The sequence below is a fragment of the Ranitomeya imitator genome, chromosome 3 (genome assembly GCF_032444005.1).
Source record: "Ranitomeya imitator isolate aRanImi1 chromosome 3, aRanImi1.pri, whole genome shotgun sequence".
Classification (NCBI taxonomy): domain Eukaryota; kingdom Metazoa; phylum Chordata; class Amphibia; order Anura; family Dendrobatidae; genus Ranitomeya; species Ranitomeya imitator.
This window is the reverse complement of record NC_091284.1, coordinates 470492063-470507200: the sequence shown is the minus strand read 5'-3', so window position 1 is coordinate 470507200 and position 15138 is coordinate 470492063. Positions and strand designations below refer to the sequence as shown.

Sequence of the window (15138 nt, the reverse complement as noted above, 5' to 3'; positions counted from 1 at the left end):
GAGATTCTGGATTGGTTTTCATCCTAAGTCAGGTGACAAGACTCGTTAAAGGATTGACATTGACTGTTAGGATTTCTGCTTCCAATAGGTGGCTCAATAGTTCTAGTCCTCTTCCTCTCTGAAGAGACAATTTGCGATGTGAATTAAGGATTTTATTTTACCGGATGGGAAGTGCCGAACTTTTCCTCTCCAGTTTCCCACTTGCACCCCCACCCTCTTTGATTCACAGCTCTGGCTTCATAGAGCTAGAAAAGGGTGGAGATAGACGGAAACCAAGCAGAAGGTTAGGTGTATTTAAATGATTGGCTCCACCATGACGCACTGAGTGCCTGTAATTGGTTTGAATAGTGATTCTGGGCTAACAAAGTCCCTTTTTAAAAAAAAAAATTTATTATATATAAGGGTGCTGTCATGGGTTCCAAAAAATCCCGTTACCGGTAAGTAACTAAGAATTTATCGATCACCCATGACCGCACCACGAGAGAATTACAAGTAAGATTTTAGGAGGGACCACAGCCTGGAGCACCCTTTTTCCAAAGGTGAGGTCAGAAGAGGAACCCATATCCAGATTATGATGCTAATATAAAGTGGAAGGAAAAGACCAGGTTTCTGCCTTACAGATCTGCTCGATTGAGATGTCCGATCTCTCCGCCTAGGAGGTTGCCGCGGCCCTTGTAGAGTGAGCTTTCAGACCTTGCCACTAGCAGAATAAGCTAAAGAAATGGCCTCCTTAAACCGCTTAGCTATTGTGCATTTTGAAGCTTTAAGCCCCTGGAGGAACACAAAGAACTAACCTCCTTCCAGGAGTGAGTAACAGACAGGTACTTCAGCAGACCTTCTAACATCTAGCGTTTGAAGCTTTTCTACCTTCTGATTCTTAGTGCTAGAACATAAAGGAGGAAGAACTATTTCCTGTAATCTATGAAACGGAGATGCTACTTTAGGTAGGTAGAAAGGATGGATCAGGCTTCAAAACTACCCTGTCTTTCAGAAACTGAATGAATGGTGGAAGTCTGGAAAGTGCCTGAATGCCACTGACCCTTCGGGCAGATGTTAAGGCTACCAAAAGGGCTGGAACTTTTACAGGTGCTAAATTAACGGGCTCGAATGGTAACTCTGTCATAAATGCTAAGATTAGGTTTAAATACCAGGTCACTACTCTTTCTTTTAATATGGGCCTGGATCTAGATGAAGCCATAATCAATCTACCGTATATACTCGAGTATAAGCCGAGATTTTCAGCCCAAAAAAATGGGCTGAAAGTGCCTTTCTCGGCTTATACTCGAGTCATGGAAGGCGGGTGAGGGGGAGCGACACCTGTGAAATACCTGCTCCCGGCGCTCCTGACGCGGTCCCCGCATGTCCCACGGTCTTCGGGCACGGCAGCTTCTTCCCCTGTTCAGCTGTCACTGGTACTGCACATTAAAGTTATGAATATGGACTCCACTCCCATAGGGGTGGAGCTGCATATTCATTACTGTAATGAGCGGTGCTACGTGACCGCTCACTACAGGAAGAAGCTGCCGCTCCCGAAGACGTGGGACATGCAGGGACCGCAACAGGAGCAGGTGAGTATGTCATATTCACCTTTCCGCGTTCCACCGCCGCCTCGTCTTCTGCGTCCTCTGCAGTGACTGTTCAGGTCAGAGGGCGCGATGACGTGTTAGTGTGCGCACCGCCCTCTGCCTGAACAGTCAGTGCGGAGAGACGGGACGCTGAGGAGTAGCGACGAGAGGTGAGTGTCTTTTTTTTTTTTTTTTAGTGCAGCAGCATTATTACATGTGGCACAATGCTATATGGATCATCTATGGGGCCATAAAGAACTGCATGGAGCATTATATGGGGCATCTATGGGGCTATAAAGAACTGCATGGAGTATTATATGGGGCATCTATGGGGCCATAACTGCATGGAGCATTATATGGGGCAATAACTGCATGGAGCATTATATGGAGCAATAACTGTATGGAGCATTATATGGGGCATCTATGGGGCCATAACTGCATGGAGCATTATATGGGGCATCTATGGGGCCATAACTGCATGGAGCATTATATGGGGCATTATATGGGGCAATAAAGAACTGCTTGGAGCATTATATGGAGCCATAACTGCATGGAGCATTATATGGAGCATCTATGGGGACATAACTGCATGGAGAATTATGTGGGGCATTACATGGGGCCATAAAGAACTGCATGGAGCATCTATGGGCCATAAAGAACTGCATGGAGCATTATATGGGGCATTTATGGGGCCATAAAGAACTGCATGGATCATTACATGGGGCATCTATAAGGCCATAAAGAACTGAATGGAGCATTATGTGGGGCATCTTATGGGGCCATAAAGAACTGCATGGAGCATTATATGGGGCATATTTGTATATGGAGAATCTTATGGGGCCATAGTGAACTGTATGGAGCATTATATGGGGCCTATTTTGTATGGAGCATCTTATGGGGCCATAATGAACAGTATGGAGCATTATATGGGGCCTATTTTGTATGGAGCATCTTATGAGGCCATAATAAACAGTATGGAGCATTATATGGGGCTCCTGATTCAATATGGATATTCAAAAACACTTAACCTACTGATGTCTCAATTAATTTTACTTTTATTGGTATCTTTTTATTTTTGACATTTACCGGTAGCTGCTGCATTTTCCACCCTAGGCTTATACTCGAGTCAATAAGTTTTCCCAGTTTTTTGTTGCAAAATTAGGGGGGGGGGGTCGGCTTATACTCGGGTCGGCTTATTCTCGAGTATATACGGGTAGATACCCTATAATTCCGTGCTAGATCACAGTTATGCAGGGCCCCCAAAGATGACACCTAGACTTTGAGGGTGTTGGTGGATAGGCCTAGTTCAAGGCATTTCCACAGAAAATTCCAGAACACAACCCACTGGAGCACCATCCTCAATCCTTGATCCCAAGGCTGTTAGAAATGTTGTCCATGTTCTGGCATAAATTCTGGTTGTGGACACCTTCCTACTTTGAACTTCGAAGAAGGGTGGATATAAGATTAACACTGAAATGCTTCGCCGTCAAATGAAGGTTGGTTACTAGTGGATGATGAATTGGTCCCTGAGAGAGGAGATTCGAAACCTCGTAAGAGGACCCACGGGTCGGTGAACAACATTTACCTCAACCATAAGAACCACGGTCTTCTGGGCCAAAAGTGTGCGAATAATATAATCCTTGTCTTGTCTTCTCTGATCTTCCTTACCACCTGTGGGATCAGGGCTATTGGAGCAAAAGCGTACACGAGGTTGAACTTCTATGGAACTAAAAAGCCATCTACCCCGAGAACCTGGTCTGGGATTCAGAGAAGAGACATTTTTAACCTTCCTATTCAACCTGGTGGCAAAGGTCTTTGTCCAGACAGCCCAACATCTACACTACCTGGCTTTAGATAGACTGATCAAACACCGACTCTCCTGGTCTTAGTTCACTGCAGCTTAAAAAGTCCACTCTAATGGTCGCTTTTCCTTTAATGAGGAGAGCCGTCAAAGGCAGGAGTTGACTTTCTGCTAGTTGGAATAAGCGATCTGTCACCTCCATTAAAAGGGTCTGGATCGGGTTCCTCCTGGTGTATTATGTAGGCCACTGCAAACCGATTGTCAGAGAGGATCCTGATATGATGACCCTGAAGGAACACAGTGAGTCTTCTTACTGCCAATTAAACTGCAAGCAATTCCTTCAAGTTTGATAGGATGAAAAACAAACAAAAAAAACTCTCGTCCCCTGACCAAATCCCTTTGATTACTATGCTTTCTAGATGAGCCCCCTGGACAGAGTGATATCCAACCACCAAGGGAGGGACTGCATTGATTACTGGAATAGCGTCATCCATCCTTCCAGGTGTCCTCTAAGGGAAATGGTGTTTAACACATCCCGTTGTAAGGCTCTAGTATAGAATTGGGCCCACAGGACTAGCTGGATGCAAGGCGTCAGAGAAACTAGAAGGGACATAGCACTTCTAAGAGACATGGTGGGGAACTTCAGGGCCCTTAACACCGGCGTTGGAAGTTTTCTATTTCACCGCCTGGGAGATTACAATCATGCACCTTAGTCCAGCAGAAGACATACAAATTACTGCACTTTTAGGGGGCTCTAACCTCAATTTTTTTAAGGTTCAATAGCTAGCTTAAGCATTCTAAAGTGGACATTACTCCTTCTAGCCGAGAAGTGCAATGCCAGACCGAATTGCCTACTGCTAGAAAATCATCCAAATACGGGACAGTCAATACATTCTTTTCACGGAGGTGGACCAGGACCTCTTCCACCACTTTGGAGAAGACATGAGGAGTAATTGCGAGGCCAAATGGGAGGGCTCTAAACTGGAAGTGACTGACTACTCACCCAATGCCTACCGCAAGTCTGAGGTACTTTGGGTGTTCTACATGAATGGGCACATGGTAGCAAGATTCCTCTAGATCTAAAACTGTCATGAAGCAATCCGGGAAGAGTAATTTTATTGCAGATTTTACAGATTCTGTCTTGAAAGTAATTGAATAATTTATTATTGTCCTAAAGGAGCAGTCTGGTTTCTTAATTAGAAAGAGAGGGGAGTAAAACTCTTTCTATTTTTCCAACAAGGAAAACATCAAATAGGACAGCTTCCTGCACCAGGTCTGAGACTTCTTCCTCTAAGGCCTGTTGTTCTGCTATTGAAGACAGAGATGGAGTTACCCGGATTCTATCAGGCAAAAAATCCAATTACTCCTTAATATTTCTTCCCAGGCTGGAAGTACAAAGGCCAACCTCCAACCAAGGCTGGAAGTCATTGGCTTGGTTTTTTGAATCCTGGTAGGAGGTTACGAACATGAAACCACTACCTTCCGTGTCCGCTGTCTTCCTTGTACCTTTAAGGAAGGTATTCGCTTTCTTGTTGAGGGGTCTTTTAAATTCCCCATGTCTTCAAAGGGGGTGAGATGTTCTTCTAGAAGACTTTGCAATGGCCGCATCCAGTTTTGGGGCTTTGTCCCAGTTTGACCACTAAGGCTCATCAAAGGGATATCTCCTGTTAAACGACATGGGCAAGGAGACTGTTTTTTTCCCATTCCCTCTGTTTCAAGGCACGGATCTTTTAGTTTAAAGGAAACGACCTATTCCTCTTTTGGTCTTGGCCTTCAAACAATGTCCTGAATCCATCTTTCAGGCTCAGACTCTTCTATCTCCATCATGGTACGAACTGCCTTTATAAGTTTGTCCATCTGTTCTATAGGGAAACAGAGATGACCTGTGTTATTGTCTGAAGAGGAGGCGGTTGATGAGGAGGATTCGGAGGAGTCGTCATCCTAATCTGAAACATCAGACATCCAAACCATTAGACCTAGCCATTTTATTCTTCTTCCCTTTATGGACATCTTCCTGGAAAAGGTACTTAAGGGACTTCTAACTTTCACCCTAATGATTGATCTTGAGTTGGTGGCAAAGCTAGGGGTTTCCTCCACTACGGTCTGCTCTATACAAGTCTTTTTGGGTAGGAGTCAAGCAATAGATTTCTACAAAGTGCACACTCCTTGTACTTAGATTTTGCTGTACACATTTCTTTCCCTGGTAACAAAATCACAAAAAAAAAAAAAAAACGGGAAAGGTTACATCACTGAATAAACTTTCCCAAAGATCACTTACCATTGTGAGGTAATTTAATAGTACCAGATTATAGGGGACACATCGCAGCCAAAAGACCATCGTGAGATGCTGAAGACTCATCCACTCTGCTGGAGACCCCCTGACTGAATTTGCCATTGCCTGCAGAATTCCATCTCTCACCAACATGGCCGCCACCATTACAGCTATGGAGTCTATGCCGTTCTGCTGAGGCCTCCCAATGAGCTGTTGCTGCTGCTTAGGCTGCTGCTACTCGGGTGCATCGATTCTCCTGAACCGGACAACAGGCAAGGAAGTGCTGATCCATGCTCTGATCGCCGCTAAAATGCTGGAGCAGCGCCTTTGCTTGCACCACCAAGCTCCGGTACTCCTCGGAAGTTCCGGGTTAGCAGTTCAATCACGTAGCGCATCATGGGGGTGCAACCCAGCTGTGGCATCCAAGCATGCCCTGGCTGTGCTACCTGGGCATGCCCTGCCTTTCTTCCCATGTCAATTCCAAACACGCCGGGCGGCGTCACTGGAACACTGCACGTGCCACTGTCGTCTTCTCCGGTGAGTGCCAGTGCCCAAAGAGCCACGCCAGAGCCAGGTATTCCCACCCAGGATACTGCTCACTTGTACCAGCACACAAGTGTTAGTCTCCCTGACCAACTATAGTGCTTCCAGAGACCCCGCTGCTTGAACAGACAAGCTGGGCCTGGAAAAACAAGTCATCCGTTCTTCTGATCTTCAGGTATGCCTGCAAGAGGTTCACTCGTGAAGGACAGGAAACCAACTAATGCATGGAAGAGGAGCTGACGTTTTATGCCTGTAGGTTTCCTGTCCTTGGAAGGCAGCTGCACCCTCTCTCTTGGTGCTGTCATGGGTGATCGATAAAAGTAATGTTTCTGCTTCCTATAACGTGCACACAGTGCTGTGTGTGTAGCGATTTAGGCTATGTGCACACGTTCAGGATTTTTTGCGTTTTTTTCATCCGTTTTCCGCAGAAAAAACTCTTTAAAAATGCATACATAAGCATCCCATCATTTTTAATGCATTCTGCAATTTTTGTGCACATGATGCGTTTTTTCCGCGAAAAAATGCATTGCTGTAGAAAAAACGCAGCATGTTTATCAATTTTGCGGATTTTTCGCGCTTTTGCAGCTATTTAATGCATTGGGAAGCTCCGGAAAAAAAACACGTCAAAAACACAAAATAAAAACGCGAAAAAAAAAAGCATGCGGATTTCTTGCAGAAAATGTCCGGTTTTGTTAAGGAAATTTCTGCAAGAAATCCTGACATGTGCACATAGCCTAAAAATGCTGCGTTTTTTTTTTTTTTTTTTTTTTTTTATATAAAACACCTAGAGGGTCCCAGCTGGGAGATGGCCAGCTTCACACTCCTGCAACTGCAGGATCTCCTTACAGCTACTTAATCTGCAATGATGTTTTAAAATGTGATTGAACCGGAATGGCTCAGTGGCTTGTTACTAAACATTACAATATGGTTTTTACATAGTGTTATTTTTAAACAAAAAGAAAATAGATAATGGTCATCCGAAATTGCAAATAGTATTGAAACTTTCTAAATAGATCCAACTTACATTTGACAAACAATTCTCTGGCCTTTAGCTTGGACATAGGATCTTCTCCTTTTAGCTGGCAAAAACACCATGACAAAAGACTACCCTGGATCGTCCAGAACAAGGAATGCAAATTTGAGCCACATTCTCCCTGGGTATCATGCAAAACTAATGTCTTACTCTGCAAATAGAAAAAAAAATTGTAAACAATTCAGTCATCTCTAAAAATCCTGACAATTGAGAAACGTTAGCCAGAAACACTGCAAATATTGTCCCTTTCTCTCAACTACAACCAAAAATATACTGTACCATCTGCTTTCATATTCATAAGACCCAAAGTATAAAACTAGAAACTAAGAAGTTACCTCTCTCACTGCCATCACCAAAAATGTCTCCATGACAGACAGCACTTGACTGATGTCAAAATCAGGAGAAACCTCAGCTTCTGGAAGTAATAATAATCCACTTGGGTCTTGCTCACTGAAATAAAAAATAAATAGAATAAGGAAAAAAATATATACATATACACATCATTAATTAAAATTCCAAATTCGAACCCTTGATTATTTTATTTTTACCTAGCTATAAAATATAATAGTGAATAGAACATTGGACCCTCCTCCCTTGCACGTCACTACATAGAATTTTTTCTTGATATACCTCGTGTCTGTCATTTTTTGAGATGTGCTATCCTCGGACGCTTAGACCGAATCATATCTGATGACGTGATGATCACCTGAGCGGCCGTGGAACGCATCTTGCATCCCGCCACAATGAATATTACAACTTCTGCGGCATCACTTTGGCATCGCCTACAATTACATCACTTCTGGTGATGATACGTAAGGGTCCGCAGACCGCGTGGAGCGCATTTACGTTCCATTTTTACAAGGACGATAACTTCTGCTACACCTTTGCGGAAGTATACAAAAAGAGAGCCTTTCATATTATGCAGTCATTATGGGACGTTGCTCATTACAGTACATTACACTCACACGCACTTTATTGTCCCCTGATGAACCCTGGTCTATCCTCCTTGGGAAAAAGCGTCGGTATGCTTGTATCACTTTATTGGATGAGTACATTCTCTATTATTTACTGCAGTATTTTTCATCACTATCATTGGTTCGTATGGATCAAATTTTGCCATTATCTACTGAATTCAAAAGGAGTTTCTTTCACTGTTCAAATAACACTGGTCTACAAAAAAAAATAATAATTCTAGCATGGACTTTATGAACAGTTTTAGACTAATTTGAGGGTGCTGAATTCAAATCTGATCTTATAATTTCTTTATCACATCACGTTTTTGCGCTACAGGCATATAGCCCATTTTCAAGAATTCCATGATAAATATAAGTAGTGTATGTAAAGTGCCGGTTTATACGGTTCACTAAGGTAAATTTAGTTTTCATTCAGTCTCCCAATAAACGTGAGAATATCTTTGTTTTCTTTGAACATGCATAATTCCCATTTGTTATAACAACACCCTTATTTTCTGTGCTACTGGGACAGTAGAGCTACAGCAGAGCATTGGGTGAAAACTGAATGGCCTCAGCGACAGAGTTTGGCATCTGGCGATAAGAATGTCATCCATGATCCTCTAGTGGATAGGAAGGACATTGTCTTTCCTCCCTTACACATAAAACTTGGATTGATGAAGTAGTTCATCAAAGCTCTCAATCAGGCCGGCCTCACACTAGCGAGTTTTACGGACGTAAGAGAGGTGCTGAAAATACGGATTGCATACGGTACAATGCTTCTCTATGCCCCTGCCCCTATCAGCCGTATTTTACTGATCCGTATTATACGGTCTTCTACGGCCGTAGAAAATCGCAGCATGCTGCGTTTGTCACCGTATTGCGCAAAAAATCCGCCAATGAAAGTCTATGGGGGCCAGAAAAATATGGATTACACATGGACCAGCAGTGTGACTTGCGAGAAATACGCAGCGGTGTGAAGAGAGAAAAGCCGGCAATTCAGTGTGGTGTACAGTAAAATCACACTGACAGCTTACAATAGAATATGTAGAATAAATGTGTACACATAGAATAGGTATAGGTATATCTATAATATAACGCTGGGAGCGTCACTCTGTCCGAAGCATTTATAGACTGCGCAAGCGCCGGCGCAGTCTGGGCCTCACAGAGTGACGCTCCCAGGAGATCGCGGTATGCGTAAACACTGAACGCACACCGCGATCTCCACCGGAGAGTCAGGGACCGCCAGGAGGGTAAGTATATTCACCTGTCCCCCGTTCCAGCGCTGCGTGCGGCTCCGTCTCCCGGGTCCTCTGCTGTGACGTTCCCAGTTCAGAGGGCGCGAAGACGCGCTTAATGCGCGCCGGCGCCGCCCTCTGACTGAACAGTGACAACCAGAGGAGCCGGAAGATGGCGGCGCGCAGCACTGGAACGGGACAGACAGGTGAGTATAGCAAGTGCTGGGGGCCTGAGCTAGCGGTGACTCCGGCACCTGACCCCACAGCACTCGGCGCCCAGCGACGTATATATATATATATATATATAGCAGTAGCATACGGGGCATATATAATGGAGCATCTTATGGGGGGCATATAATACAATGGTGGCGCAGGATGGGAGCAGCACATGACAGAACGGGGGCGCAGGATTGCAGCAGCACATGACAGAACGGGGGCGCAGGATTGCAGCAGCACATGACAGAACGGGGGCGCAGGATGGGAGCAGCACATGACAGAACGGGGGCGCAGGATGGCAGCAGCACATAACAGAACGGGCGCAGGATGGGAGCAGCACATGACAGAACAGGGGCGCAGGATGGGAGCAGCACATGTCAGAACAGGGGCGCAGGATGGGAGCAGCACATGACAGAATGGGGGCGCAAGATGGGAGCATCACATGACAGAACAGGGGCGCAGGATGGCAGCAGCACATGACAGAACAGGGGCGCAGGATGGGAGCAGTACATGACAGAACAGGGGCGCAGGATGGGAGCAGCACATGAAAGAACGGGGGCACTGGATGGGAGCAGCACATGACAGAACGGGGGCGCAGGATGGGAACAGCACATGACAGAACGGGCGAACGATGGCAGCAGCACATGACAAAACGGGTGCAGGATGGGAGCAGCACATGACAGAACGGGGGCGCAGGATGGCAGCAGCACATGACAGAAGGGGCGCAGGATGGGAGCAGCACATGACAGAACGGGGGCGCAGGATGGGAGCAGCACATGACAGAATGGGCGCAGGATGGGAGCAGCACATGACAGAATGGGGGCGCACGATGGCAGCAGCACATGACAGAACGGGGGCGCAGGATGGCAGCAGCACATGACAGAACGGGCGCAGGATGGTAGCAGCACATGACAGAATTGGGGTGCAAGATGGGAGCAGCACATGAAAGAGCGGGGGCACAGGATGGGAGCAGCACATGACAGAACGGGGGCACAGGATGGGAGCAGCACATGACCGGATGGGGGCACAGGATGGGAGCAGCACATGAAAGAGCGGGGGCACAGGATGGGAGCAGCACATGACAGAATGGGGGCGCAAGATGGGTGCAGAACATGTCAGAATGGAGGCGCAGGATGGGAGCAGCACATGTCACAATGTGGGCGCAGGATGGAAGATGCACATTACAGAATGGGGGCGCAGGATGGGTGCAACACATGACAGAATGGGGGCGCAAGATGGGTGCAACATATCGCAGGATGGGGGCGCAGGATGGGTGCAGCACATGACAGGATGGGGACGCAGGATGGAGCAGCACATGTCAGAATGGGGGTGCAGGATGGGAGCAGCACATGTCAGAATGGGGGTACAGGATGGGTGCAGCACATGTCAGGATGGGGACGCAGGATGGAGCAGCTCATGACAGGATGGGGACGCAGGATGGAGCAGCACATACCAGGATGGAGACCATATACCAATATAGATGCTAGCCACCCGGGCGTAGAACGGGTTCAATAGCTAGTATAGGTTTATTATATTATATATTTCCAGGAAAGTTCCCACGCTCGAGTTCATATGAGGACAACCAGCAGAGGGCGCATCACCGCGAATGAAGGTAACTATAGGTCATTGACCTACATTACCTTCATTCCCCGGGGTTTTACAGGCACGAGCACAGCTGCATTATAGCAGAGCTCCTGCCTGTAAAATATTTTAACCCCTTCAGATGAATTTACATCGTGGGACGTTACAGATCATCGGAAGGTAAGTATATTGTTGGTTTATTATTTTTCCTTTGTTACAGAGCGAGGGTCTTCAGGTGGATTGAGAGAGCAATAAAATATTAAAACAAACTGTTTATTTCATTAAAATAATTTTTAATAATGTGTGTTTTTTTAACCATTTCATGCTATTGGATTAATAATGGATAGGTGTCATAATTGACGCCTCTCCATTATTAATCTGGCTTAATGTCACCTTACAATAGCAAGGTGACATTAACCCTTCATTACCCCATATCCAACCGCTACACGGGAAGAGAGTGGCCAAATGCCAGAATAGGCGCATCTTCCAGGGGCAAAAACCGTGGACCCTTTCCAGGCTATTAATATCTGCCCTCAGTCACTGGCTTTACTACTCTGGCGGAGAAAATTGCGCGGGAGCCCACGCCAATTTTTTCCGCCATTTAACCCTTACATTTAATAGCTAGAGCGCCCAAATGTTGCACCCACACACTACTAACATTGAAGTAAATATATATATATATGTGTGTGTGTCTCAATGACTATATATATATATATATATATATATATATATATATATATATATATATATATATATATATATATATATATATATATATATATATACATACACACAGTGCCTACAAGTAGTATTCAACCCCCTGCAGATTTAGCAGGTTTAATAAGATGCAAATAAGTTAGAGCCTTCAAACTTCAAACAAGAGCAGGATTTATTAACAGATGCATAAATCTTACAAACCAAAATGTTTTGTTGCTCAGTTAAATTTTTATAAATTTTAAACATAAAAGTGTGGGTCAATTATTATTCAACCCCTAGGTTTAATATTTTGTGGAATAACCTTTGTTTGCAATTACAGCTAATAATCGTCTTTTATAAGACCTGATCAGGCCGGCACAGGTCTCTGGAGTTATCTTGGCCCACTCCTCCATGCAGATCTTCTCCAAGTTATCTAGGTTCTTTGGGTGTCTCATGTGGACTTTAATCTTGAGCTCCTTCCACAAGTTTTCAATTGGGTTAAGGTCAGGAGACTGACTAGGCCACTGCAACACCTTGATTTTTTGCCTCTTGAACCAGGCCTTGATTTTCTTGGCTGTGTGCTTTGGGTCGTTGTCTTGTTGGAAGATGAAATGACGACCCATCTTAAGATCCTTGATGGAGGAACGGAGGTTCTTGGCCAAAATCTCCAGGTAGGCCGTGCTATCCATCTTCCCATGGATGCGGACCAGATGGCCAGGCCCCTTGGCTGAGAAATAGCCCCACAGCATGATGCTGCCACCACCATGCTTGACTGTAGGGATGGTATTCTTGGGGTCGTATGCAGTGCCATCCAGTCTCCAAACGTCACGTGTGTGGTTGGCACCAAAGATCTCGATCTTGGTCTCATCAGACCAGAGAACCTTGAACCAGTCAGTCTCAGAGTCCTCCAAGTGATCATGAGCAAACTGTAGACGAGCCTTGACATGACGCTTTGAAAGTAAAGGTACCTTACGGGCTCGTCTGGAACGGAGACCATTGCGGTGGAGTACGTTACTTATGGTATTGACTGAAACCAATGTCCCCAATGCCATGAGATCTTCCCGGAGCCCCTTCCTTGTTGTCCTTGGGTTAGCCTTGACTCTTCGGACAAGCCTGGCCTCGGCACGGGAGGAAACTTTCAAAGGCTGTCCAGGCCGTGGAAGGCTAACAGTAGTTCCATAAGCCTTCCACTTCCGGATGATGCTCCCAACAGTGGAGACAGGTAGGCCCAACTCCTTGGAAAGCGTTTTGTACCCCTTGCCAGCCTTGTGACCCTCCACGATCTTGTCTCTGATGGCCTTGGAATGCTCCTTTGTCTTTCCCATGTTGACCATGTATGAGTGCTGTTCACAAGTTTGGGGAGGGTCTTAAATAGTCAGAAAAGGCTGGAAAAAGAGATAATTAATCCAAACATGTGAAGCTCATTGTTCTTTGTGCCTGAACTACTTCTTAATACTTTAGGGGAACCAAACAGAATTCTAGTGGGTTGAGGGGTTGAATAATAAATGACCCTCTGAAAAGACTTTTCACAATTTAAAAAAAAAAATAAACAAAGAAATAACATTATTTTTTGCTGCAGGGCATTTCACACTTCCAGGCTGATCTACAGTCCAAATGTCACAATGCCAAGTTAATTCCAAATGTGTAAACCTGCTAAATCTGCAGGGGGTTGAATTGAATACTACTTGTAGGCACTGTATATATGTATGTATGTATGTATATATATATATATATATATATATATATATATATATATATATATATATATATATATATATATATATATATATATATATACAGTATATATGTTTTTATGATTTTTTTGAGCACATGGATCCATTGTATGTCGGTTTCGCAAGCCTGCGAGAAAATCTCGCGGTACGGATGCCATACGGATTACACACGGAGGATGCCATGCACAAAATACGCTGACACACCCTGCCTACTGAGGAGATACGGACCACTATTTTGGGGACTTTTCTGCGTATTACGGCCGTAAATTACAGACCGTATTTTTATACGCCGAGTGTGACGCCGGCCTCACAGTGGAGAATGCTTTAACTACCGTATTTTCCGGCGTATAAGACGACCCCCAACTTTTCCAGTTAAAATATAAAATCTTCTCAAAAGTCTTATATGCCGGGTGTCGTCTTATAGAGTGGGTGCGAAGCAATCTGCGGTCGATGTATATAGTGGGGGGGAATGGTCCCGATGACGAGGTGAGGGAGCGCCTCACCAGGAAGGTGTAAGTGAAGCAAACTGTCAGCGTCTGGGATGCCAGGGGTATGCAAAAAAAGAGAGAGCGATGCTGTGCCTAGAAAAACACTCCTCTTTCACTCATCTGGCTTGCCCTTGTATCCTATTATCTCCTTCTCTGCTTCACTTACACCTTCCCGGTGAGGCGCCCCCTCACCTCGTCATTGGGACCGCTCCCCTCCACAATATGCGGCGACCGCAGATTACTCCGCATCTGCCCTATAAGATGACACCTGGCGTATAAGACGACACCCGACTTTTGAGAAGATTTTCAGGGGTTAAAAAGTAGTCTTATACGCCAGAAAATACAGTATATATGTTCAACTTTTCCTGGTCTTAGTGAAGAGAAGAAATAGGCTGGAATATTTCATGGGCCTCAAATAAGAACACTTATGAGAGACCCAAATTTTATCACATCAATGAATGAGACAGAAGAAAGAGCTTGGAATGCATTTTGTAATGTGGTGCATGTTTTCTAGGGAATAAGACAGCAGACAACTATGAAGAGATTGTGGAAGAGCTACTAATGAGTCTGCGAAATCTTGGATGTAGAATGAGTATCAAGATTCACTATTTACACAGCCATTTGGACTTTTTTCCAGAGAACCTTGGGGATGTGAGCGAGGAACAAGGGGAGCGTTTTCATCAGGACATTAAAACAATGGAAGAATGGTATCAAGGCCGGTGGGACTCACATATGATGGCTGACTATTGCTGGAGCTTGACGAGAGACAACCCAGAAGCTGTACATCACAGATCAGCCAAGAAAAGAAAGTTCAAATAACTGCCATTTGCCATTCATCTGTGTGCCATATATATGTGTTTTTATATTTTGTAGTTTAACCCCTTACTGACAGAGCCAATTTGGTACTTAATGACGAGCCAATTTTTACAATTCTGACCACTGTCACTTTATGAGGTTATAACTCTGGAACGCTTTAACGGATCCCGCTGATTCAGAGAACGTTTTTTCGTGACATATTGTAC

The 15138-nt window shown here is 44.9% G+C and overlaps 1 protein-coding gene across 1 annotated transcript in view; it reads right to left on the bottom strand.

Moving 5' to 3' along the window:
• Positions 1-15138, bottom strand: part of LOC138670277 (zinc finger ZZ-type and EF-hand domain-containing protein 1-like) — a 306056-nt gene that overhangs the window by 142176 nt on the left and 148742 nt on the right. The window contains exons 18-19 of the mRNA XM_069757472.1: positions 7550-7664; positions 7206-7365 (exon numbers count right to left, since the gene is read on the bottom strand). Coding sequence (XP_069613573.1) covers positions 7206-7365; positions 7550-7664 — 275 coding nt within the window. The remainder of the gene's footprint in view (positions 1-7205; positions 7366-7549; positions 7665-15138) is intronic.